Source organism: Eriocheir sinensis, unplaced genomic scaffold (genome assembly GCF_024679095.1).
Source record: "Eriocheir sinensis breed Jianghai 21 unplaced genomic scaffold, ASM2467909v1 Scaffold148, whole genome shotgun sequence".
In the NCBI taxonomy this organism is placed as follows: domain Eukaryota; kingdom Metazoa; phylum Arthropoda; class Malacostraca; order Decapoda; family Varunidae; genus Eriocheir; species Eriocheir sinensis.
Genome location: NW_026110828.1, coordinates 302501 through 327500, shown reverse-complemented (window position 1 = coordinate 327500; position 25000 = coordinate 302501). Strand labels below are relative to the sequence as shown.

Genomic DNA, 25000 nt, shown 5'->3' with positions numbered 1-25000 from the left:
GATTAGCGGGCCTTTCTTTCCTACCCTTTCTTTTTGTTGCCCTTGAGTTGCTCCTTGTACCGTAAAAATAAATAAATAAGTAAAAAATCAAACACCTGTACTCACCTGACCTTACCTGTGCTCACCTGCCCCTCTCTTCCCCAGGTACGTGGAGCTTCGATACTCAGCTCTGCCACATCTCTCTCACTTAAAGAAGCAGCAGAAGTAAGTGGCTTGCCATTATATTCCTTCCGGGGCATGCGGCACTCCGAGGCACTCTTGGCACTCCTCTCTATCTTTCTCTCCTCTCTCTCTCTCTCCCTCGTTTTGTTTCCCATTGTTTTCCTTCCCTTATTGTCTACTTTCCCCTTTTTTCCTCTCCTTTCGTCTTTCGTTTTCGTTTCCCATTGTTTTCCTTCCCTTTTCTTATTTCTTTCCTCTTATTATCTACTCTCCCTATCTTCTCCTTTTCATCTTTCTTCTCCCTCTCTCCTTCCTTTTTTTATTTTGCATTGTTTTCCTCTTATTTCTTCTCCCTTTCCTCTTCTCCTCTTCTCTTCCTCTTTCTTTCTCTTCGTTTAGTTTTCCATGTTTTCCTTCATTCATCCTTCCCTCTTTCATCTATTCCTCCATTTTCTACTCTTCCCTCCTTCCCTCTTTACTCTTTCCTCTTGGCACTCTTGGCTGGGTTGTTCCTCTTGTTTATTGTGCTTCCTCTTGCTCCTGTTTAGCGATGTCTCCCTCCCTCGCTGACTCACCCTCTTACTCACTCTCACTCTTGTTTTTGCCCTTACTCACTCTTGCTTTGTTTAGAATCTGCTTGTTTTCTGTTTTCATATATATCCGTCTCATTGTGTTCGCCTATTGCTATTTTTTGTATTGATTTCTCACCTTCTCTCTCTTTCTTTCTTTCTTTCTGTATTTCTGTTTTTCTTTCCTTTTTTCTTTCTTTCTTTCTTTTATGTATTTCCTTGTATCTGTATTTGTATTTTTTTTTTTTGTATTTTTTTTGCGTCAGTTTCAGTATGTCTCCTCTGTTATCTTTTTTTATTCTTTTTATTCTTTTTTTCTTTCTAATTATGTGTTTCGTTCATTTCCTCTTTTTTTCAATTGTTAAGTATGTTTTATTTTCTTCTGGTCTAAGTCATTTAAGTATCTATCAATTTCTTCCATATTTTCTTGTTCTTTTTCTCTATTTCTTATATATTTTGTCTTTTTCTTATATATAATCCTGACAACTGTTAATTTAAGGTATTTTCTGAGGTAAGTTTTCAATGTTTTCATCCTATATTGCTTTCATTTTTTTTTTCGTTCATTATCTACAATTTCTTATTATCTCCTCTTCGTTTCCATTACTCCTTTTTTTTCTATGTATATTTCTGACAGCGGCTAATTTAAGGTATATATATTTTTAAGGGCATGTTTTCAATTTCGTCTCATGTTACTTCCATTATTTTTTTCGTTTATTATCCTCTGTTACATATTATCTCCTTCTCTTCGTCTCTTCCTCGTCTCTCACCATCCATCTCTGTCATTAACATTCCCATATTGTCTCTCTCTCTCTCTCTCTCTCTCTCTCTGCCACTGTTCTCTGCTCTCTCTCAAACCTCCAAGACTCACTTCATTAGCATAGAAGTGTAGGAGGACGCTTCCCACGGAGGAGAGAGAGAGAGAGGAGGGAGAGGTTAATTCTAAGATGGATTGTGTTACGAATGACACGCTAAAAGATGAAATACGTTACACTCTCTCTCTCTCTCTCTATCTCTCTCTCTCTCTCTCTCTCTCTCTCTCTCGCGACATTATTCTTTGTCTTGAGTGCGTTGTGGTGTGTTTAGGTTTGTCTAGGCCTACTGGCGGGGTGGGGGTGGGGGTGGGGGAGGGGAGGAGGGAAAGAGGGGATGAATGATTCAGCAACGGAGAGTAAAAAAGAACAGACATTTTAATACGTGTGAAAAGACTGTCGTTCTGCGCTCTCTCTCTCTCTCTCTCTCTCTCTCTCTCTAATCATGTATACGTAAATAATCACTAACAAACAAATAAAGAAAGAAAGAAAGAAATCGAGTAAACATGTCGTAGGATTTTCTTTTTTTTTCGTCTTTTTTTACTATTTTTTATTACTTTTTCTTTCGTGTTTTATTTTTTGTCAACTTCTGTTTGGAAAATGAAATCAAAACATCATGTCAGGTCGAAACTTGCACCGTGAGAAAGAAAAAAAATTCTCTCTCTCTCTCTCTCTCTCTCTCTCTCTCTCTCTCTCTCTCTCTCTCTCTCTCTCTCTCTCTCTCTCTTATCTCATAGCATTACCCTTATCTCTACCATACTCTTCCTTTCTTTCCCCTCACATTCACCTTCATTTCCCTCCCTTCCCTTCCCTCCCTCTCTCCCTTTCCTCTCCTCCATCAACCCTTTCCCCTTGCCAGACACGCACACACAGACACACACATTCCCCTCACCCCCTTTTTCTCTCTCCCACAATTCCCTCTGTGCCCTGAGTTACATTCCTCCTTACTCTCCCTTCCCTCCCTCCCTCTCCCTGTATGATGGAGGAAGGGAGGGAAGGAGAGATGGAGGGCGTAATATATGACTTCCCTTTCCACTGGCATATTCAAATTTCTCAGACATTTATGAAGGAAGAAAGGACAGAGGGAAGGAAGGGTGGTCATGGAGGAGGAGGAGGAGGAGGAGGAGGAAGAGGAGGTTGTGGGAATAGAGGAAAGCATTGTCAAGCGTAAATTAGTGGCTGTAGTAGTTGTTGTTGTTGTTGCTGTTGTTGTTGTGGTTGTTGTTGTTGTAGAATCAGCTGACAGTGAGGTTGAGACGAAGGGTTATTCTTGAACCAGGAAGAATGAAGGTAATGAATCTCTCTCTCTCTCTCTCTCTCTCTCTCTCGCTCGCTCGCTCTCGCTTTAACACGCACAAAAAATAAAAATAATGCACTTAACTTTTTTCCTCCTAAGAATTATGAGTGTTTTAACCATTTCAATATGTCAGGCGCTCCTTGAGACTTGCATTGTTTCTTGGAAGAGGAAGAGGAGGAGGAGGAGGAAGAAGAGGAGGAGGAGGAGAAGAAGGAGGAGCATTAAGACTGATATAGAAAGTAATTAAGATCAGATTAAACCAGACTAAATATTTGCTTTGACTCACCTGATAAACACTTAATTATCACCTTTTTTTCTGTTGATAATTTAGGCAAAAGTTGAAAGCACGAAACAGTTACAGATGGTGATAGCGAGGTGGTGGTGGTGGTGGTGGTGGTGTGCGTATGTTTGTGTGTGTACGTGTGTGTGTGTGTGTGTGTGTGTCTTGGCTCAGTGGTGGTGAAGTAATGGAGGTGATTTTGGTGATAATGATGGTGATAATGGTGATGGTTAATGATTAGTATCTCTCTGAATGACATCGATTTATAGATAGTGTTGTTGAAGATGGTGGTGATTGGTGGTGGTGATGGTGTTGCAGGTGGTGTTGAGTGATGTGGAATAGGTGGTGTCTACTAGTGGTGGTGGTGGAGGTGGTGTTGACTAGTGGAAGTGGTGATGATGATGGTGGTGGTGACATCATAAGAGGTAATTCCCAGTGTGGTTGCGTGGTAGTGATTATGGTGGTGGTGATGATACGTTCGGTGTAGTAGTGATGGTGGTGGTGGTGGTGATCAGTAGTGGTGTTGAGGGTGGTGGTGAAAGTAGTGGTGATGGTAGGGAGGTGTTAGTGGTAGTGGTGGTGAATGTGATCAGTGGTAATGGTGTTGACTGGTGGTGTTGGGTGGTGGTGATGGTGGTGATGGTGGTGGTGGTGCAGACTTAACAGATTGACCCAATTGACCGAGTTAGTCACCCACACAAAAAACGAGAAGGAAGGCGATTGAGTGTAGGTGGCGGAGGAGGAGGAGGAGGAGGAGGAGGAGGAGGAGGAGGATAAGTGTGACAAAAACTGGTGAGGATGAACAAGGATGATGAGTAAATTGAGGAGGAATGGATAAGAGTCATGAAGAGGAGGAAGAGGAAGAGGAAGAGGAGTAAGAGGAAAGGGAGAGATGTTAAATGGAAGATCAAGTAAACAAAGAAGATGAAGAAGAGTAAAGAAGAGTAAAGAAGAACAGTAGGAAATAATTATGAAGAAAGATGAATAAGAAGGAGTTTGTAGAATTACTTAACTTATGCAAGAGCGACAAAGTATCACACACACACACACACACACACACACACACACACACACACACACACACACACACACACACACGAAGAAAATAAAAGTCGTTAAATATATATATAAAAAAGAATAAAAAAAGAAAAGGAATGAGTAGAAAATAATGGATGCAATTTATTTTAGTTGGAAAAGGACGCAAATAATGGTTTAAATTGAGACAGCAGATGGCGGAGAGAGAGAGAGAGAGAGAGAGAGAGAGAGAGAGAGAGAGAGAGAGAGAGAGAGAGAGAACGTGACCTCTGTTTATACATGAATAGTGACTCAGAACTTCCATTTATTGTCCTGGTGATTAAGAACTGTCTCTCCACCCCTTTCCTCCACCTCTCCACCCTTCCCTCCACTTCTGCCCCTCCCCTCCATCCATCTTTTAAATCCTCCACTTCATCTTCCTCTCCTTTCTATCTATTATTTTTTCTTCCTCAACTCCTCCACTTCTTTCATCCCTTCCCTTCTTCCCTATCTTTCTCTTCCTCCACTTCATCCTCCTGCTCCTTCTCTTCTCCTTCTTCTATTCCTTCATTCATTCTTCCATCTTTTCTTCCTTTCCTCCTCTTTCTCCACATCCTCTTCTCCTCCTTTCTTTCCTTTCTCCTTATTCCTATCTTCCTTTATCTGTCATTATTCCTCCTTCCCTCTCATACCCTTCTCCCATTTCCTTCCATTTCTTCCTCTCTCTTCCCTTTACTCCCTCTTTTCTTAACCCCCTTTTTCCCTCCCTGTTCTCCACTCTCCCTCCTTCCCTCCATCCTTCCTTCCCTCTACATACCCTCCTTCTCTCCTTCCTATACCCTTTTTTTGCCTCCATGTTCTCTACCCTTCCCTCCTTCTCTCCCTCCCTCTCTCTCTCCCTCAATCTATTTTTAGGCTCCACACCATAGCTACTTTTCCACTTGTGTTCCGTCACCATCCCTCCCCTTCCCTTCCCTTGATGTGGAGAGAAGGGAGGAAGGGGAAGGGAGGGTATCGTGGGCAGCCCTCATCCACCTTACCTTGTTGATACCCACTCCACTCCTCCTCCTCCTCCTCCTCCTCCACCCGCAGGGCTATCCACACGTGATTGTAGGTTTCATCCACTTTTCTCTTATCTCTTTGTTGATTTTGCTGGCTGCCTCCCTGATGTACCCCCCCCCCCTTCTCTCTCTCTCTCTCTCTCTCTCTCTCTCTCTCTCTCTCTCTCTCTCTCTGTCCAGGTGTTTATCTCAGGTCTATTACAGGTGTGCAGGTGAGCCATGGCCCCCGTACCTCACCTGGCGGTCTTTATTAGTAGTCAGGTAACTCAGAGTCCTTTCTCGTGCGCTCGTATTTACAAAGGAATCAACACAAACTCGTAATCTGCGCCTACGAGAGTTTACACGGCTCGTTTATCCTCGCTCGTATGTTCCAGGAGGAGGAGGAGGAGGAGGAGGAGGAGGAGGAGGAGGGAAGTTGAAGTGAAGAGGAAGAATAGGAGAAGTAGGAAAGGTGTGAAAATGATAGGAAGGAAAAGAATGATAAGAGATATGAAGGGGAGAAGAAGAGGAGGAGGAGGAGGGAAGGTGAAATATGGAAGGGATAGAAAGTGAAGAGGAAGAATAGGAGAAGTAGGAAAGGTGTGAAAATGATAGGAAGGAAGAGAATGATAAGAGATATGAAGGGGAGAAGAAGAGGAGGAAGATAATGGAGAGAAGAGGTGATAAAGATTAGACGAAGAGGAGAAGGAAAACGTGAAGAAAGGAGAGATAGTGAAAAAGACGTGGATAAAACATGAATAAAAAGAAGATGAAAGAATTAGTAACGAATTAGTATATAAAGGAAAAAAAAGGTCAAAATCTGTCTACCTGTTGTATTTCTTCCTTTTCCTTCTTTTTTTTTTACCTCACTCCCCTTCCTTCTTCTCTCCCTCCTTTTCTCTCCTCCACTTTATTCATACATTCAGTCCGAGTGTGTGTGTGTGTGTGTGTGTGTGTGTGTGTGTGTGTGTGTGTGTGTATTTACCTAGTTGTGAGATACAGAAAAAGAGAAAGACGGTACAAAAGGAGAATGGTTGAATGAAAGATGGAAAGGAAGACAGAGAGAGAGAGAGAGAGAGAGAGAGAGAGAGAGAGAGAGAGAGAGAGAGTGTGCGCGCGGGGAATGGAGTGTCGGAGAGCGGGTGACAGCGAGCAGCAGCGACTTAACGGCACTCACTTATCGCGGCATTGTCTCCGTAACAGGCACGTTAGGGCGAGTGTATTGTGGCCGAGGAATGCATAGTGCTCCTTATCGGCCTGGGGAGGGAGGAGGGAGAGAGAGACAGTAAGAGGGAGATAGAGGAAGAGGAAGTGATGGGAAAAGAGAGAGATGGGATGAGAAGGAGAAGAGAGGCAGAACAAAAGAAGAATGATGGAAAGGATGGAAAGGAAGACGGAGAGAGAGAGAGAGAGAGAGAGAGAGAGAGAGAGAGAGAGAGAGAGAGAGAGAGAGAGAGAGAGAGAGAGAGAGAGAGAGAGAGAGAGAGGAAAGGAAAGGAAGGAAAATGAAGCAGGAAGAGAAAGGAAAGGAAAGAAAAGGGAAGGAAATTAAGGAAAGGGAAGCAGGAAAAGAGAAAGGAAAGGGAAGGAAAAGGAAACAGGAAGAGAAAGGGAAGAAAATGAAGGAAAAAGAAGCAGGAAAACAGAAAGGAAAGGGAAGGAAAGGCAAGGAAAGGAAGGCAGGGGAAGGGTTGACTCTGACTTGGCAGGTGAGGAGAGAAAGAGCGTGGGAAAGGTAGGAAAATCTGTACGGCTCTCAGGTAACCACTGATTGGAGGAGGAAAGGTGTGTGATTGGAGGAGGAGGAGGAGGAAGAAGAGGAAAAGAAAAGTGCATATTGATGGTAGTGGAAGGAATATTGAAAGTAAGAGGAGTGAAAGGGAGGGAGAGGGGAGGAAGGGAGAGAGGGGAGGAAGGATTTGAAGGAGTTATAGAAATGTGAGAACCGTGGCGGGGAGGGGAGGAGGAGGAGGAGGAAAAAGAGGAAGAAGAGGAGGAGGAGGAGGAAAACTAAATGTTGTACAGAAAGAAAGAAAAAAATAATACAGCAGAAAAAGAATGAGTAGAAAAAAATAATAAATGACGTAATATGAAAACTTGATAATAATAGTAATAATAATAATAATAATAATAATAATAATAATAATAATGATAACAAAAATGATATGTTGTAATATGTTAAAATAAATACAAGATGACAAGAGAAAACACAGAGAAAGAGAGGAGGTGGAGGAGGAGGAGGAGGAGGAGGAGGAGGAGGAGGAGGAGGAGGAGGAGGAGGAGGAGGAGATGGAAGGAAATACCAATAGACTCACGTGGCCTCCGAGAGATAGACAAACAAACAAAGGAAATTGTAAAACCCCGTCCAAGAAAGTGTCCTGAATCATCACTATTATCACCATCTTCATCACCATCATCACCATCACCACCAATATCATCACCATCATCTTCACAATCACAAACGTTACTGTCAACACCACCATCACCACCATCATCACCATCACCAGTCTCTTCACTATCACAAACATCACTATCATCATCACCATCACCACCAATACCATCATCACCATTCTCTTCACTATCACAAACATCACTATCATCACCATCACCACCAATATCATCACCATTCTCTTCACTATCACGAACATCACTCTCACCACCATCATCACCATCATCTTCACTATCACAAACATCACAATCATCACCATCATTTACATTTCTTTTTTCTTAACTTTTTCATCATTATCTATTCATTATCACCTTCATGACGTCATTTTCCTGTGTTCATATTTGTAGTTTTCATTATCCATTAGCGTGTTCGTCATCATCATCACCATCATCTCATTTTCAGTCCATCCACCTCGCCTCGGTCACACTCACTTTCATTTTCACTATTTTTTCACTTTCCCTTTTCTCTTCTGTTCCTCAAAATTCGCGATAGTGATCGTGGCAAAGGGCCTATCACAGTCACTATCTAAATATGGCTCCTCCTCCTCCTCTTCCTCCTCCTCTTCCTCCTCTTCTTTCTTCTCCTCCTCGTCTTCCATTTCTCTTTGTTTTGTTTTGTCTGGTCTTAATTCTCTTTTAACGTGTCTTATTTTTCCTCCTCCTCCTCCTCCTCCTCCTCCTCCTCCGTACCCATAATCCCTTCACCCACACAAATGTACCCTCTCCTTTTACCCTCCTCCTCCTCCTCCTCTTCCTCCTCCTCCTCCTCGTCCTCCTCGTCCTCTTTGTCATTTCCATATAAGTTACATCAATTGCTTTGTGTTCTTTCGTTTATCATGTCTATTTTTACGTATCCTGTGTTTTCTTATCTCATTTATCCATATTTCAATGTCATTCTGAATACATTAACTTTTTTTTTTATTATTATTATTATTTTTTTTTTTTTTAACGTCCCCCACCTCCACCACATCCTCCCTACCTAATCCCCGTGTCGCCCCCTTTCCCTCCTCTTTCCCTTCCCTTCCCTTCCCTTCCTTTCCCATCCTGTCACTTATTTCAAATCCACCGCAGAGTGTAGCGTAATCCACCGCACTGTTTGTCCATCCCTCTCTTCCTTCTTTGAGACGAGGAGGAGGAGGAAGAGGAGGAGGAGGAGGAGGAAGAGGAGGAGGGAGGGTGAGAAAGGAAGAGTGTGGGCTGGGATAGGTAAGGGAGGGAGAGGAAGAAGGGGAAAAAAAGCAGATGAGGAAGAAGATAGTGTTGAGAGGAGAAAAAAAAGTAGATGGAAAAGGGATGAATTAAAACTGACTGCAAAAATAAATAAAAAAGGAGGTAAAAACGAAAGAGAAGTAGAGAGAGAAAAAGGAAAACAGGAAAATAAACTGATTACGAAGAGGAGGAAAATGGGTATAGAAAAAAAATGAAATAAAGGAAGGCGAAAAGTAGAAGGAAAAGGAATTAATTAAAACTGACAGGAAAAATATTAAAAAAAGAGGTAAAAACGAAACAAAAGTAGAGAGAGAGAAAGGAAAACAGGAAAATGAAATGATTACGAAGAGGAGGAAAATGGGTATAGAAAAAAAATAAAGAAAGGCGAATAGTGGAATATGAAAGGAGTTAGTGGGAATAAACTAGAGAAGAAATAATAGTAGTAGTAGTAGTAGTAGTAGTAGTAGTAGCCGAAATTGACCTCTCTTGCAGCCACCTCTTTTGATTCTCTTTTTTTTAGGAGCAGCGAGTAGCGGGCTTTTTTTTATTATTGTTTCCTTTTTTTGTGTGCCCTTGAGCTGTCTCCTTTGTTGTTAAAAAAAAAAAAACATCAACAACAAAACCTTTATACCAACACTCCCGCAAAGAACCACTGTAGTAATAGTAGTAGTAGTAGTAGTAGTAGTAGGAGGAGGAGGAGGAGCAACAGTAGTATCGGTGGCGTTGTGGTGTTGTAATGGCGGTGGTGGTGGTGGTGGGGGGGGTGGTGGTGGGGGGGGTGGGGGTGGTGGTGGCGGTAATGCAAAAGTCTGGCCGGGTCCTCGTCGTCGCTACGTTCCTGTACTAATAAACTTCAGCGCTAATGCATATTCATCGGGAGGCGAGGTGGCGAATGCTCCAGTGTATTCAAATGAGGTTAAAATCACACGCTTTCACGCCGACTACGAGAGGGGGGAGGAGGGTGCGAGGGGGAGGGAGTGAAAAGTTAGTGAATAGGAAGGATAAGGGGGTAGACGAAGGGGGTACTGTATAGGGAAGGGTTAGGAGAGGGTGTAGGTCGTATGGGGGAAGGAGGAGGGTTAAGGGGAGGGGGGCTTAAGGGGAGAAGAGGGGAGGGGTGGATTGAGGTAGGGTTGGGTTGGGTGAAAAAAGAATACGAGGAACTGCAGAGACAAATTTGCAGGGGAGGTTAGGTTAGGTTAGGGAGGAGGAGGGGAAGAGGAGGAGGAAGGGGGTAAGGGGAGGGTAAGGAGGGAAGGTAAGGAAGGTTAGGGGAGGAAGCAGGGGTTAAGGGGAGACAACGAGGGTAAGGAGGAAAATGGAGGGGGAGATGGAGGGGAGAAAGGGAAGAGGGAAAGATAGGGGAAGGAGGGGGAAGGGCAGGTAGGTGAAGGTGAGGGAGGGAAGGGGAGTGGGAGATGGAGGGGAGAAATGAAGGTAAGGGAGGTCAGGGAAAGATAGGGGAAGGAGGAGTAAGGGGAGGTGAGGGAAGGTTAGGGAGGGAAGGGGAGGAGATGAAGGGGAAAAAGGGAGGTTAGGGAAAGGTAGGGGGAAGGGGAGGAGATAAAGGGGAGAAAGGGAGGTTAGGGGAAGGAGGGGTAAGGAAAGGTAAAGGAAGGTTAGGGAGGGATGGGGAGGGGGAGATGGAAGGGAGAAAGGGAAAGTAAGGGATGTTAAGGAAAGAAGGGGGAAGGAGGAGGAAGGGAGGTAAGGGGGTAAGGGGAGAGGGAGAGGGAGTAAGGGGGGGGGGTTGATACGGAGGGAAAATGAATAAAAAAAAGGACTCCAGGTAATGAATCGTGGCAAGCAGGAAAAAAAGGGAAAAAAAGTTACCTGTGTGTTTTTTTTTCTCTAGTGATTTATTGTTTTTTTTTCGTTCTTTGTTTTGTTTGTGTTTGTTTATTTTCTTTTTGTTTTAGTGTTTTTGTTTTTCTTTTTTTTCTGTCATTGTGTTCTCTCACTGATAGACAAATGTAATGTTTATTTTTATTTTTTATTTTTGTTCTCTAGTGATTTATTGTTTTTTTTTTTCGTTCTTTGTTTTGTTTGTGTTTTTCTTCTTGTTTTAGTTTGGTTTGTTTTTTTTCATTTTTTTCTGTCATTGTGTTTTACTGATAAAGACAAATGTAATGTTTCTTTTTCTTTCTTTTTTTAATCCGTCTTATTTATTTACATTTTCTTCAACAAATTGTATTCTCATTTATCTGTAGTTCTCCTCCTCCTCCTCCTCCTCCTCCTCCTCCTCCTCCTCCTACTTTTCCTCCTCCTCCTCCTCCTCCTCCTACTTTTCCTCCTCCTCCTCCTCCTCCTCCTACTTTTCCTCCTCCTCCTCCTCCTCCTCCTCCTCCTCCTCCTCCTACTTCTCCTCCTCCTCCTCCTCCTCAACATATCCACTGAACTGTGAAAGTCAGAGCAACAAACACGCTGAGAGAGAGAGAGAGAGAGAGAGAGAGAGAGAGAGAGAGAGAGAGAGAGAGAGAGAGAGAGAGAGAGAGAGAGAGAGAGAGAGAGCGCACATCACGTCACTAAGGAAAATGAAGCATACTAAGGACAAGTATTTTCACCCTTAATGCTAATGGCCGGATGTCGGGGCTCAGAATGGAGACTCCAGTGACTCATCTCCCTCATCTCCACTCATCTCCCTCATCTCACGCCCTCCGCAGCATCCGTAAGGCTCATCTAACCGTGTAACATCAATGGGAGTATCGACTTAACGCGTGTCTGTGGGTTAGCTTCTTTTTGCCTCCCTCCTTATACTTGTTCTCCATGCTCCTCTCCTCCTCCTCCTCCTCCTCCTCCTCCTGTAATGTGAGCCCAAGTTTTCCATTAATCCCTCTAAGTATGTGTTACGAATCGGATCTTTTACGAAACACTAGTAGTTGCGTGTTCGTGTTCGTGTGTGTGTGTGTGTGTGTGTGTGTGTGTGTTTATCACGCTACAGATTATCCTGTTTTTCTTTCTTTCATCTTTCTTTCTTTCTTTCTTTCTTTCTTAACTGTATTATCTATTATATATCAGATGTATTTTTTTTTTTATTTGTGTAATTTATTTTACTTTATTCTCTCTCTCTCTCTCTCTCTCTCTCTCTCTCTCTCTCTCTCTCTCTCTCTCTCTCTCTCTCTCTCTCTCTCTCTCTCTCTCTGTTTTCTTGTTTTGTATTTGTTCAGCCATATTTACCTTCTAATTTAAGCACACACACACACACACACACACACACACACACACACACACACACACACACACACATCATTTCGTCTTAACACTTTTTTTTTTTAATAAGTCACGGCGGCTCCTTAGATCTTGAGAGAGAGAGAGAGAGAGAGAGAGAGAGAGAGAGAGAGAGAGAGAGAGGTGGGGTGGGGGGTTACTGATACTTTATATGAGGAAGTGATCAGGTATTGGACAGGTAAATCCCTCCCTCTCTCCCTCCCTCCCTCCCTTCCTCCCTCTCCCTCCCTCTCCCCCTCTCTCCCTTCTTATCGCCTCTAAGCAGGAAGTGTGTGGTTTGGTATCCTATCGTTTGTCTGATGCTTTTTTTTCTTAACTTTCGTTTTTTTATATTAAAGGGAAAGTGTCTTGAGGTTTGGAAAGGTTGTAGGTTGTGGTTTTGTTGTTGTTGTTGTTGTTGTTGTTGTTCTCCTTCTTCAACTACGTCTACCACTTCTTCTTTCTTATATTTCTTCTTCATTTCTCCTTTTTCATCCCTATCGTCTTCTTGTTCTTCGCTTTCTTTTCATCCTGTTTTTTGTTCTAATTCTTCTGCCTCCTCCTACTCCTCCTCGTCCTCTTCTTCTTCTTCTTCTTCTTCTTCTTGTATTCAGTTTAGTGATGACCTCAGACAACAAGGATTTAAGAAAGGATGTGAAAAGAACGTGAAAAACTTAACTTAAACACCCACCATCTCTCTCTCTCTCTCTCTGGCTTACGCAATATATCCTGCCGCCACCCGCTTCGAGCCTTGACAACGAAGCACTGAAGGAACACTGAAGCCAGGAACGAAGCACTAATTGATCGATTGATTCTGAATGGGCGAAGCAACTCTCGTCTCCTGCAACCACCCGGGGAGGCGTTTCATCTCCACTTGGCAACTCTGGTCCCTGAATGCCCCAAGAAAAGGTTACGCAAGCTGGCAGCACACACACACACACACACACACACACACACACACACACACAGGAAATCAAGACCTTTAGCTAGACACTAAATTATGTGTTATGAAAGACTGTTACAAAGAAACTTAAGAAATTAGTTTGTTAGGGTCGGAAAGGTCATACGGTCGATCACTAATATTACGAAGAAAAAGAATATTAATGATAAGAAGAACAAGAAGGAAAGAAATGCCAGTTGTCTTATATTTACAAGGATTCTAGGAAAGGCTTTTGAAAGGGATTGGAAGAAGATGTTAAATGTGAAGGACTGATAAGGGACATGATGTTAACGTATTGAAAATGTCTTGAAGAAATGGAGAAGGGTTGAAAGAAGGAGGTGGATAAGGAGGGAGAAGAGAAGGAAGAGAGGAAGATGCAGAGTTGTAGAGGGCATGTGGAGGGAAGGAAGAGAATGGAGAGGGATAAGAAAGGTAGGAGGGAGAGAAGAGAAAATCGAGAGCCAGCGAAGAAGAGAGGGAGAGGGAGACAAGAAAAGAGAGTAGATGGGAAGAAAAGAGAAATGAGAATAAAAGAGGAAGAGGGAAAAGAGAGAAGAAATAGGGAGAGGAGAAGAAGAAACGAGGATAGACAGAGATGAGATAAGAAGAGGGAGAGGAGCAAGAGGAGGAATAGGAGAGGGAGAAGAGAGACCGAAAGAAGGAAGGAAAGGGAGAGAAGTTAGTAGGAAAGAAGAGGAGGAAGAGGAAGAGGAGAAAATAAACAAGGGATAGACCAAGAGTAAAAGAGAAAAGGAGAGCAGTAACAGGGAATGGAGAGATAAGAGGAAAGGAAGAGGAGTAGGAGGAGGGAGACACAGAGACAGGAGAGAGGGAGAGGAAGAGAGCGGCGTCATGTCCTCTCTCATGTCATAGGATCCGAGTGATTGGTAAGTAAGTGTGGTTGTTCTCTCTCTCTCTCTCTCTCTCTCTCTCTCTCTCTCTCTCTGTCCATACCTTGCGGTCGTGGCAGTAAAGGTTTTGTTTATCTCCACAGAATATGTACTTTTCAATCTCTCTTCCTTAGCACTCCTCCTCCTCCTCCTCCTCCTCCTCCTCCTCCTCTTCCTCCTCGCACCCTTCTTCTTTTCCCATTTTTCCTACTTCCTCTTTTCGTTTTCCTTAATCTTCTGTTTCTTGTTATCGGTTCTTGTCTTACTGTTCCTTATTATCCTTCTCCTCTATTCCTTTTTTCCCCTTCTTCTAATCTTCCTCCTATTCTTCTGTTTATGTAGGCCTACTTGTGAAATATTGCTCCTTCGTATCTTACTCCTTCCCTCTTCTTTACTTCTCCTTCTCTTCTTCTTCCTCATACTTCCCTCCTTCTCTTCCTTCTTTTGTTTTTGTTTACTTATTCCCTCTCTTCCTCCTCCTCCTTTTCAGCTTCTTCCTCCTCTTCCTAATTCTATTTATATATACTCCTATCGTTCCTTTTCCTTTCCCTCCTTCTCTTTCTTCTATTTTTCCTTCTCGACCCTTCTCTCCCTCCCTCCTCCTCCTCCTCCTTTTTATCCTCCTCCTCCTCCTACTCATCTTTATTCACACTCCCTCCATACCACCTCCACTCCATTTCTCCCTCTCCCTCCTCCTCCTCCTCCTTTTTGTCCTACTCCTCCTCCTCATACCCCTGTTTTTTCACACTCCTTCAATACCACCTTCGTCCTTTGCTTCCTACTCCTTCCCTCTCTCACCCCTCCTACTCCTCCTCCTCCTACTCCTCTTTAGTCACACTCCATTCCATACCTAACCTCCATCTCTTGCTTCCTCCTCCTTCCCTCTCTCCCCCCTCCCCCTCCTCCTCCTGAACATCTCACAGCCCTTACCCCGACACCACCATCTCGTTATCTCTCGGAGGGCCACTGGCGGGCACTGCGGCGCTGTGGGTGGCACTGGCAAGGAAATGAGGCACCCGTCAGTGTTGCCAGTCCAGCCGCCACCCTGCCACCCATCACTTAGAGCGGCACTGTTACCAAGGTTGCCGATCGACCCTTACCGCCCTGTTATTAAGGATATAGAGTGGGTTTTTAGTGCTGCCAGTGTTGCCAAAGCGAGGGGTTGTTGGTGGTGGTTTGAGGTTTGACAGTGTTACCATTATGGATGTTGCACCTTGTAATTCTCTTTCTCTCTCTCTCTCTCTCTCTCTCTCTCTCTCATCATTCAGTAGATTCTCACGGACATCACATGAAATCACACACACACACACACACACACACACACACACACACACACACAAACAGAGAGAGAGAGAGAGGCATACAGTTAGTTGGTGGTATAAGGGATTAAGGGCGATCTAAGTGTAACATTAAGGGTGTCAGGGTGTTAGGGAGGAGGTCTCCGGGTGTAGTGTTGAACCCCTACTCTCCCCCACGATGCTTCTAAGATCCATAAAGATAAGGGTGTGAGGGAGAAGAGGCAGTGAATAGGGTGATGGAGGAAGGGTGAGAGGGACTGGGGGGGGGGGGGGGGGGGTGTGAGAGGGTATTATAGGCCTAGTGAAAATTGAGCTAGTTCAGAAAGATGATTCCCAGACTTAGATTTATTTATTTATTTATTTATTCGTGGAAGTGTGAAAAAAGACGTGTTTTTGTCGTGTTTTCCTTTTTTTTTTAATATTATAATCATCACTTGCTTTTTTTTTCCTTTTAATGTTGTCGTGAATTTTATCTTTTTTTTATTTTCTATTTCGTTCCTCTTTTTTGATATTATAATCACACACTTGTCTTTTTTTTTCATTTACATTTTCAAGTTTTTTTCCTCTAATGCCCACTAACTTTTTTTTTTTTTTTTAGATTCGCGATTAATTTGACTTTCCTATTTTTGAGTTCTTTGTTTCTATTTCTATACTTTAATTTTAGGGTCCGTTTTAATCTGTCCTTCAACTTCATCTATTATCATTTCAGGAGCTATTTTCGTTTCATTCTCTCAGTTAATTGCATACTGATTCTCGCTTACCTGTGTTTTTATTTCCAGTCACTAGGTCTATCATTTTTCCTCACTTCCACAACTTTTCATAATCTTAGCTATTGTTGTACTGAATGTTAGTCCTTGTTCTATTTTTCAAGAGCTATTTTCATTTCATTCTCTCAGATTATTGCATACTGATTCTCGCTTACCTGTGTTTTTATTTCCAGTCACTAGGTCTATCATTTTTCCTCACTTCCACAACTTTTCATAATCTTAGCTATTGTTGTATTGAATGTTAGTCCTTGTTCTATTTTTCAAGAGCTATTTTCATTTAATTCTTTCAGTTCATGGCATACTGATTCTCGCTTACCTGTGTTTGATTTTATTTTCAGTCATTAGCTTTATAATTTTTCCTCGCTTCCTCAACTTTTCATAATCTTAGCTATTATTTTATTCAAGTGATGATTGTATTAGAAGACGAAAAATTAAAAAAAATACAAACTCACGCCAATACGAACGAAAAAAAAGTGTGATTATTATATTACAAAAAGGAAAACACGACAAATACACGTTTTTTTCACACTTCCAGGAATAAATAAATAAAAATCCTCGTTCTATTTTTCCAGCTGCAAATTATGTCGTTTTTTTTCTCATTCATTATTTTGTGGTGATTATTTTTCCTCACCTCCGTCTATTGTTTTTGTCTTTATCTCCTTTTTCCTCCCCCTCTTCCCCTTATGATAATTTTTTCCTCCTCCCTCTGTCTATTGTTCTTCCCTTAGACGTTAAATTAATTGATAAACACAGACGCACACTCTCCCTACTTATCTCATTTCCCTTCTCTCTCCTCCCATTACGAGTATCTTTTCTCCCCCTGCTTCCTCCTCCTCCTCCTCCTCCTCCTCCTCCTCCTCTTCCTTCTCCTCTTCCTCCTCCTCCTCCTCCTCCTCTTCCTCCTCCTCCAACGATCTTCTCTTTTCGTTATGGCGCAGATGAATCCTCGATATGTGAGTCCCAAGATCGAGAGAGAGAGAGAGAGAGAGAGAGAGAGAGAGAGAGAGAGAGAGAGAGAGAGCAGTCACTATACGCCATATGAGGAAAGGAAATTGTGATGATGATGGTGGTGATAGTGATGGGCGTCTGGTAGTAGTAGTAGTAGTAGTAGTAGTAGTAGTAGTGTATGTTAGGTGAGCTATTTTGGTTGTGGTGGTGATGGTGATTGTGGTGGAGAGAAAGATGATGGTGAGGTTAAGGGTGGTAGAGTTATGATGACAACAACAACAAGGACAATAACAACAACAACAATAAGTATTCAGTGAGTTGAGAGGTTGAGAAAACAAGTGTGCAAACAAAGCAATGAGCCACCCAAACAAGACCTAAACAAACACACACACACACACACACACACACACACACACACACACAATATCAGAACACAAACACATTTTTCATTCAGATTTTTTCCTCCTTCATCGTCTGGTTTGTCTTTCTGTATACCCATGAATCATAAGAGAGAGAGAGAGAGAGAGAGAGAGAGAGAGAGAGAGAGAGAGAGAGAGAGAGAGAGAGAGAGAGATTCTTCTACGCAACATAAAAAGATAAAGTAGAAGAAGTGGTGGTGGTGGTGGTGGTTGTGACAGTAATGGTGGTGGTGGTGATGGTGGAAGTGGGTATTGGTAGTGATGGTGTTGAGTGGAGGTGATGGGGGGGTGGAGGAGAGGGGGAGGGAGGGGCCGTAAGTTTTGATGGTGGTGGTGGTGGTGATGATGGTGTTAGTACGTCGTGGTGGTGGTGATGGTGGAAGTGGGTATTGGTAGTGATGGTGTTGAGTGGAGGTGATGGGGGGGTGGAAGAGAGGGGGAGGGAGGGGCCGTAAGTTTTGATGGTGGTGGTGGTGGTGATGGTGGAAGTGGGTATTGGTAGTGATGGTGTTGAGTGGAGGTGGTGGGTGGTGATGGGGGGTGAGGGGTAGGGGGAGGGGCCATAAGGGTCACTGTTAGCAGGACGTCCTTGGTCATTGTCAACTTAATTGGCTTCCGTTTTCTTCGCCACTCGGGGTTTGCGTCCTTCCTCCTTCCTTCCCTTGACACGGTTCGAAGGGGGAGCTCTCATAGATTCATACATTTTTTTTTTTTTTTTTTTTAGGGATATATATTTTTTTTAAGGGGCTGGCATTGGTTTCAAGTATACATGGTTTCTGTTTTTATATTTGTGTTTTCTCCTATTATTTGTTTACTGTTTTTTTTTTTTTGTTTTTTTTTGTTTGGAGAGAGGGAGCTCGATGTTAATAGTCTTGTTTTTTGTTTTCGTATCTTATCCTGTTCTCTCTTTCTTTCCTCTTTATTTGTAACTAATTTCCCTCTTTTGTACTACTTTTTCTATATGTCAGTTTTCGTAGTATAAGTTTAGTTTCTCTCGGTTGATTTTTCTTTATCTATCAGTATTTTTATTTTTCTCCTTCTCCTCCTCCTCCTTTCACCACGTCACCAGCCCCCTCTCTCTCTCTCTCTCTCTCTCGTGACCTTTCTTCGTTCACAAACACCGTCATTTGTCCGTCAGCATCGACTATCAAGCCTGTCATTGTTTCCTTTACTTATAGCAAGACAAACAAACGAACACACACACACACACACACACACACACACACACACACTAGACTACAGAATAAGATCAAAAGCAATAGACATAGATTCCAACACGCTTGCCAGAGGTTTCAACACCCTGTCCAAGCGAAGTAAGTAATGCGTCTCCCCGCCGCCAGAGGGACACAACAGTAACGACTTGGGTTCCACGGTGATCTTTTTATAGAGGATCGTCTGTCTCTCTACACTTTATAGATAGGATCGAAACCCCTTTGTTCTCTCTCTCTCCGTCTCTCTCTTTAACTCGTTTTATGTGGAGTTGAAACTAAAAAGAAGAAACAGGATGATAGGAGTTAATGTTATGAAGCGTTGACTTGAAACTATGCGATGTTCAAAATAACTAGACAGTTTAACCACGCCCACATAAACCGACCAACCGCCAATCACATTCATCCTCTCCCAGTATCCACCAATCATATGCAGCCTGAGTTGGAGATGGGGCGTGGCTTGGTTGTGGGCTGACCAATCATATCCACTGAAAAAGAAAAATGGGTGGGGCTTATACGCCATGGAAATTTAAACCGAATAATGTATGTTAGTGTGTTGGTGCAGGCAAAGGTGTGTAAAAGTGTGTGTTGGTGTTTGTTAATAAATGTTTCTTAAGGTTTAATGAGAAAATCGATAGGCTAAAAGGTGTATAGATGCGATTATTTCTTTTGATTTGTTTAGGATTGCTATTGTATTAAGGGTAGTAGTAGTAGTAGTAGTAGTAGTAGTAGTAGTAGTAGTAGTAGTAGTAGTAAGAAATGACCAAACAATAATAAGTATAAAATAAGTATAAGAAGTATAAGAATAATAAAGATAATAACAAACTTTAAAAAATGCACAAAAAAATACTCAATACAGGATTCGATACCTTTCAAGTGTAATCGGATTCTACTTACATGGAATTCCAGGTGCGAGAGGGGAGTAAAAAAACGAACTAAATTAAAATAAAGTAAAAAAAAAAAACTAAAACGTGAAATCTGGTCATTCACACTCGTATTGGTTTTATTTCCGAGGTTTATAAAAAAAGGGGAAATATGGAAAACGTGGATATCATGTTACAATTTTTTCCTGTATTTATTTCTTCTACTGGTCACGTAAGCACCGCGAATATGCACAAAACTATCGCGCACTTTTATTTATTTTCATTTAGCTGCATTTTTTTTTTACATAGCTATATATATTTTTAGTCGACTTCCTCCTTTCCCCTTTTTTTCCTCTTTCATAAAAAAATGTATGTGGTAAAAGTACAGTTTGGGTTGTGGTGTTTGTTTGTGTTTGTTTGTTTGTATATTTCTTCGTTTTTCTCTTTTTTTGTTTCTTTTGTATTTTCTCTCCTTCCATGTTTTTATTTTTTATTTTCCTTCTTTCTCTTCCATATTTTAATTTCCTTCTCTTTCTCAGTTTTTTTTATCGGTACATTCTCATACATTGTTTCTGTATTGATTTTTTTTCGATTTTTTCTTTGTATTTTGTTTGGCCAAAATAAAACAAATGTTGCCGGAGATTATAAAAAGATAAAAAGCACTCAGTGATCAGTAAACAAAACCCAAATGAATACTAACAAATTTGTACAAGGTCAAAACAGATAATTTTTAAGACTAAACACTGATGGAAAAAAAATAGAGGAAAAAAATAGTGGCAGAATTTGAGGGAAAAAAATATTGAAAAAACGAAAATTAAGTAAACACCAATAAAGGAGATAATGACAAACTTATACATGAATCACCCAAAAGAAGAAAAAAAAGGAAAGATACAGAGGAAAATAAGTGCCAAAATTCGATGAAAAAAAAAAAAACGAAAATTAAGTAAACATCAACAAAAGACATAATGACAAACTAGTACTTGAATCGCCTTCCAATCCCTCGTTTCTATAACACTACAACTTCATTCCTATATTAACTTTCTACTTCCGCGTGAGCCAAAGTTTGTGAGGAAGTTTGTGATTCATAAGTTTGGAGTCTTAGCGAAGTTGTGTATGCTACTAAGTTTCCGGTGTGTGTGTGTGTGTGTGTGTGTGTGTGTGTGTGTGTGTGTGTGTTTGAAAGTAGATGTTATGTTGTTGAGAGAGAGAGAGAGAGAGAGAGAGAGAGAGAGAGAGAGAGAGAGAGAGAGAGAGAGAGAGAGAGAGAGAGAGAGAGAGAGAGAGAGAGAGAGAGAGAGATCAAATAACAGGTGTTTTCCGGTAGTTTTTGTACTTGTTTATTTCTAGTTTCTTGGAATTATTTTACTTTGTTCTTACCTTTTCCTTTTTTTTCTATTACAGTTTAGTCTTCTTCTTCTTCTTCTTCTTCTTCTTCTTCTTCTTCTTCGTCTTCGTCTTATCTTCCTCCTTTGGTATATTTCTTCTTTTAACTTTTTCTTATTTCCATTTCATTTTCAATCATACATTTATCTTCTTCCATATATATAAACCCTTTCTCTCCTCTCTTTCTTCTAATGACAAATCCTCTACAAAATAACATCGCTAACATAAACAGTAAAAAAAAACACGCCGTAGAGTCATAAAACCACAATCGTTACCAATAAATAAAAACAGTATCAACATCAACAGTCTACCATTGTTACTACTGAGCTCTTGTTGTCACTGTTGTTTTGTTGTGACGTTGCTATCGACAAGGGAGAGGAAGGGAAGGAGGTGAGGAGGGGGCAAAGAAGGGGGGGGGGTGATAAGGGGTAGGGGGAGTGTTGGAAAGAAGGGGAGGAGGGGCAAGAGGGGAGATAAAAGGGGTAAAGGGGGAGATGAGAGGGGTAATAAAAGGGAAAGGGAAACAGGTGTGAAGGGGGGGTGAGGGGGCGGAGGACAGGTGTCAAAGTGATGTGATTTATGGAGAGAAAAGTTTTGATCGCCAATGAAGCAGCGTGAAACATGCATCAATTACCTGTCAATAACTCGTGTGCCGGCGGCCAGGTACACACACACACACACACACACACACACACACACACACACGCACGCACACACACACAAAGCAAAAAACAACACAAAAACAATAATCTATCAATGTCAAACGAGAATAAACGCAAATACACAAACCACCACCATCACCACCATCACCACCACTACCACCACCACCATCACGAAGCAGCTGATGATGATGATGATGATGACTACTATAACTTGTCTGTTTTACGCTATTTTCTCATCTTTAACATTACATTTTTTTCTTTTCTTATATTATTTATCATCATACCTAGATTTTTTTTTTTCATTTTTTCTTTATTTATATTTCTTACGAGTGGATTAAAAGAGAACTGCTATTGATAGATTTGGATTGGTGGATATGCCTGTTATACGCACTCCCCCCTCTCTCCTCCTCCTCCTCCCTCCTCCTCCTCCTCCTCCTCCCTTTGAAATAAATTGTACAGCGATCAAACGTGTCACGCCATCTAGCGGCCATCGCATGTCACCGATAGTTCGTGTGCCAATACTGCCGACTCGGGTGCCAATCATGAGAGAGAGAGAGAGAGAGAGAGAGAGAGAGAGAGAGAGAGAGAGAGAGAGAGAGAGAGAGAGAGAGAGATCTGGCATTACCTCATTTCTGTCTCTTTCTTCTCTTTTGTGTAATAATCTTTTCCTGTTTTACTTTTGCTTGTTTTCTTGTCTTTTATTTGTTATCCACGAGAGAGAGAGAGAGAGAGAGAGAGAGAGAGAGAGAGAGAGAGAGAGAGAGAGAGAGAGAGAGAGAGAGAGAGTACTTCCACTTCATATCTCATTACATTCAGTCACACGTTATCACAAACAAAATATAATAGGATGAAAATATGAGGGAATTAAGGAAGGAAGGAAGCCATTGGAGGAGGGGAAGGAACAGGGAGGGAGGGAAGGAAGGAAGGGAGGAAAAATAGTCGAATCTCTCCCTCCCTCTTTTTTAATATTTTTCCTCTTTTTGCCTCTTAACCCAACAATAGGCACGTCAAACACCTTTTTTTCTTCCTCCTCCTCCTCCTCCTCCTCCTCCTCCTCGCCTACACCTTCCTCTCCCAACCTCACTTTCCATACACTCTCGATGGTGCTTGAGAAGAGAGATTTCCCAGGCATGTTTGCCATCGAGGAGGAGGAGGAGGAGGAGGAGGAAGAGGAGGAGGAGGAGGAGGAAGAGGAGGAAGAGGAGGAGGAGGAGGAAAGCAGCTGATCGCGTCCTATCAGCTATCTTCCCACCGTCTCTCTCTCTCTCTCTCTCTCTCTCTCTCTCTCTCTCTCTCTCTCTCATGGATAACAAATAAAAAACAAGAAAACAAGCAAAGATAAAATAGGAAAAGATTATCACACAAAAGAGAATAAAGAGAGAGAAATGAGGTAATGCCAGTCCTCTCTCTCTCTCTCTCTCTCTCTCTCAAAACGTCCACAAAGGTCCAATAAGTGCCAAAGCGCCTCCTTCAGCCTTTATGTTTGGTTATCAAATTATAGACACGGCGGTTGGGGTGGGGGTGGGGAGGAGTGAAGGTGGAGGGGCTCATGGGGCCATGGAGGCCAGGGGGCGCCAGTCCGCCTCTATCTCGCCGCTTTTTAAGGAGTCACAGAGCCGCAAAGGGACCAGTTGGATTTCTGTGTGTGTGTTTGTGTGTTTGTGTGTGTTTAAAACGTGTTCAGTTCGTGTTTTGGACTTGTTTGATACGTGTTTTTTCTTTGGTTTGTGTTTGTGTTTTATCTTTGTTTGGTTCGTGTTTTTTTAATCTATTTTCAGTCAGTGTTTTTTTTTTATTTAATTTTCGTGGATTGGTTCGTTCGTTTGTTGTTCGTGTTCGGTTCCTGTTTATTTCTTGTCCGGTTCGTGTTTGGTACGTGTTCAGTCCTTGCTTAGTCTTTGTTCAGTACGTGTTTATTCCGTGTTGTCTGTGTTTCGTCCGTGGTAAGTTTGAGTTCGTGTTAAGTCCTTGGTTGGTACGTGTTTGGGTCCGTGTAAAATTCGTGCTTAGTCGTGTCTTGTACGTGTCTAATCCCTGTTTCCTCGGTTCCCTGATCACGTGTTTGGAGTCCTTGAAGAGGGAATCAATACTCCTAATTTCTGGGCATCACTTAATGAACGTGAGAATGAATAAAGAGTTTTTAATCCTCCTCCTCATCCACTTCACTCCCCTCTTCTTCCTCCTCTTCTTCCTCTTTTTCTATTCGGTTATTTGATTTATTTTTATCGCTGGGATACTCAATATTTCACCCCCACTAGTTTTATTTTATATTTAATTTATTTGCTGTCATAGTCATCCCTTTAACCCATCAATTTCACGGTCATTATACCTTTTCCTAATCGCTTATTTATTTCCCCTCGTCCGTACAGGTAGGCGGGAGGGTGTAGTTCAAAGGGAATTAGAAGCTTTTAAATCTGGAGTCCATCTGAGGAAGTGGTGAAAGAGTTTGGGATATCGGAAACCTCTTGCAGGGAAAAGAAGGACAGAAAGAAAAAAAAGTTAAATAGGGGTTTTCATTACAATTTCTACTACTACTACTACTACTATTATCATCATCATCACCTCCACCACCACCATCATCATAGTTATTGGGCAAAAAAGAGAAGGAAGAGGAGGAGAAGGAAAGAGGCGCCACCTGGGAGTCACATGAGGCCATAATAGACCACCCTTAAGAAGAGGAGGAGGAAGAGGAGGAGGGGAGGTCCTTGAAGCTGAGGGCGTGACAATAGGGCACCGTCACCCCCACTTCGATTCCCACGGCCACCACCACCCCATCGAAGACTTGAAGGGGGAGGAGGAGGGGAAGGAGAAGGTGGTTGGTGAAAGAGGAGAGATGTGGAGAAGCAGGGAGAAGGAAGTAGTTGGGGAAGAAGAGAGGGGGTGAGAAGAGGAGAAGGTGGATGAGGAAGGGGAGAAGTATGTGGAGAGAGATGTGGAAGGGAGAAGAAGGCGATTGGGGAGGAAGAGAGGGATGTGGATTGGAATGACGGTGGTGGAAGGAGTATGGAATAGGTGGATGAAAGGAATGGGGAATGAGAAAGAGGAGTGAAGGATGAATGAATGGATGTAATGGGCGAAATGGGGCAGAGAGGAAGGGGGATGAGAGAGGGTGATGCTGGGAGGCTGGGAGAAGGGGAGATGAGGGGATGCTGAAAGAGATGGGAGGAGTGAGGGGAGGTTGGAGGGGGAGGGAGGGGGGTCAGCGGGGGGTGGTGGGGGTCAATTCTCAGGGTCCTCGCCGTTAAATTGACCAAGAAGTCCTCAAGAAGCGAAGGACGTGAGGATAAATTAGCTTTATTTATTGATTTGGTTGAAGGAGTCTGAAGGAGAGGCTTTTTGAGAGAGAGAGAGAGAGAGAGAGAGAGAGAGAGAGAGAGAGAGAGAGAGAGAGAGTAAGGGTGAGTTTTCTGTGCGTTTAAAGGGTCTATTTGAGTCATGTTTTTTTTTATTATTATTATTTTTATTCTTATTAATCACTTCGTTTTGTGTGGGAATGTGTGATTTTTTTTTCTCTCGGTCTTTTGCTTTGTTTCCTCTTTTTTTATTTTTTTTTTTTGTGTATTATTTCTTTCTCTCTTTTCCTTCGT

General features: G+C 42.3%; 1 protein-coding gene across 1 annotated transcript in view; it reads left to right on the top strand.

Moving 5' to 3' along the window:
* The window catches only part of LOC126990187 (uncharacterized protein DDB_G0288805-like), a 140766-nt gene that overhangs the window by 50350 nt on the left and 65416 nt on the right, over positions 1-25000 (top strand). Inside the window, exon 3 of the mRNA XM_050848736.1 lies at positions 145-204. Coding sequence (XP_050704693.1) covers positions 145-204 — 60 coding nt within the window. The remainder of the gene's footprint in view (positions 1-144; positions 205-25000) is intronic.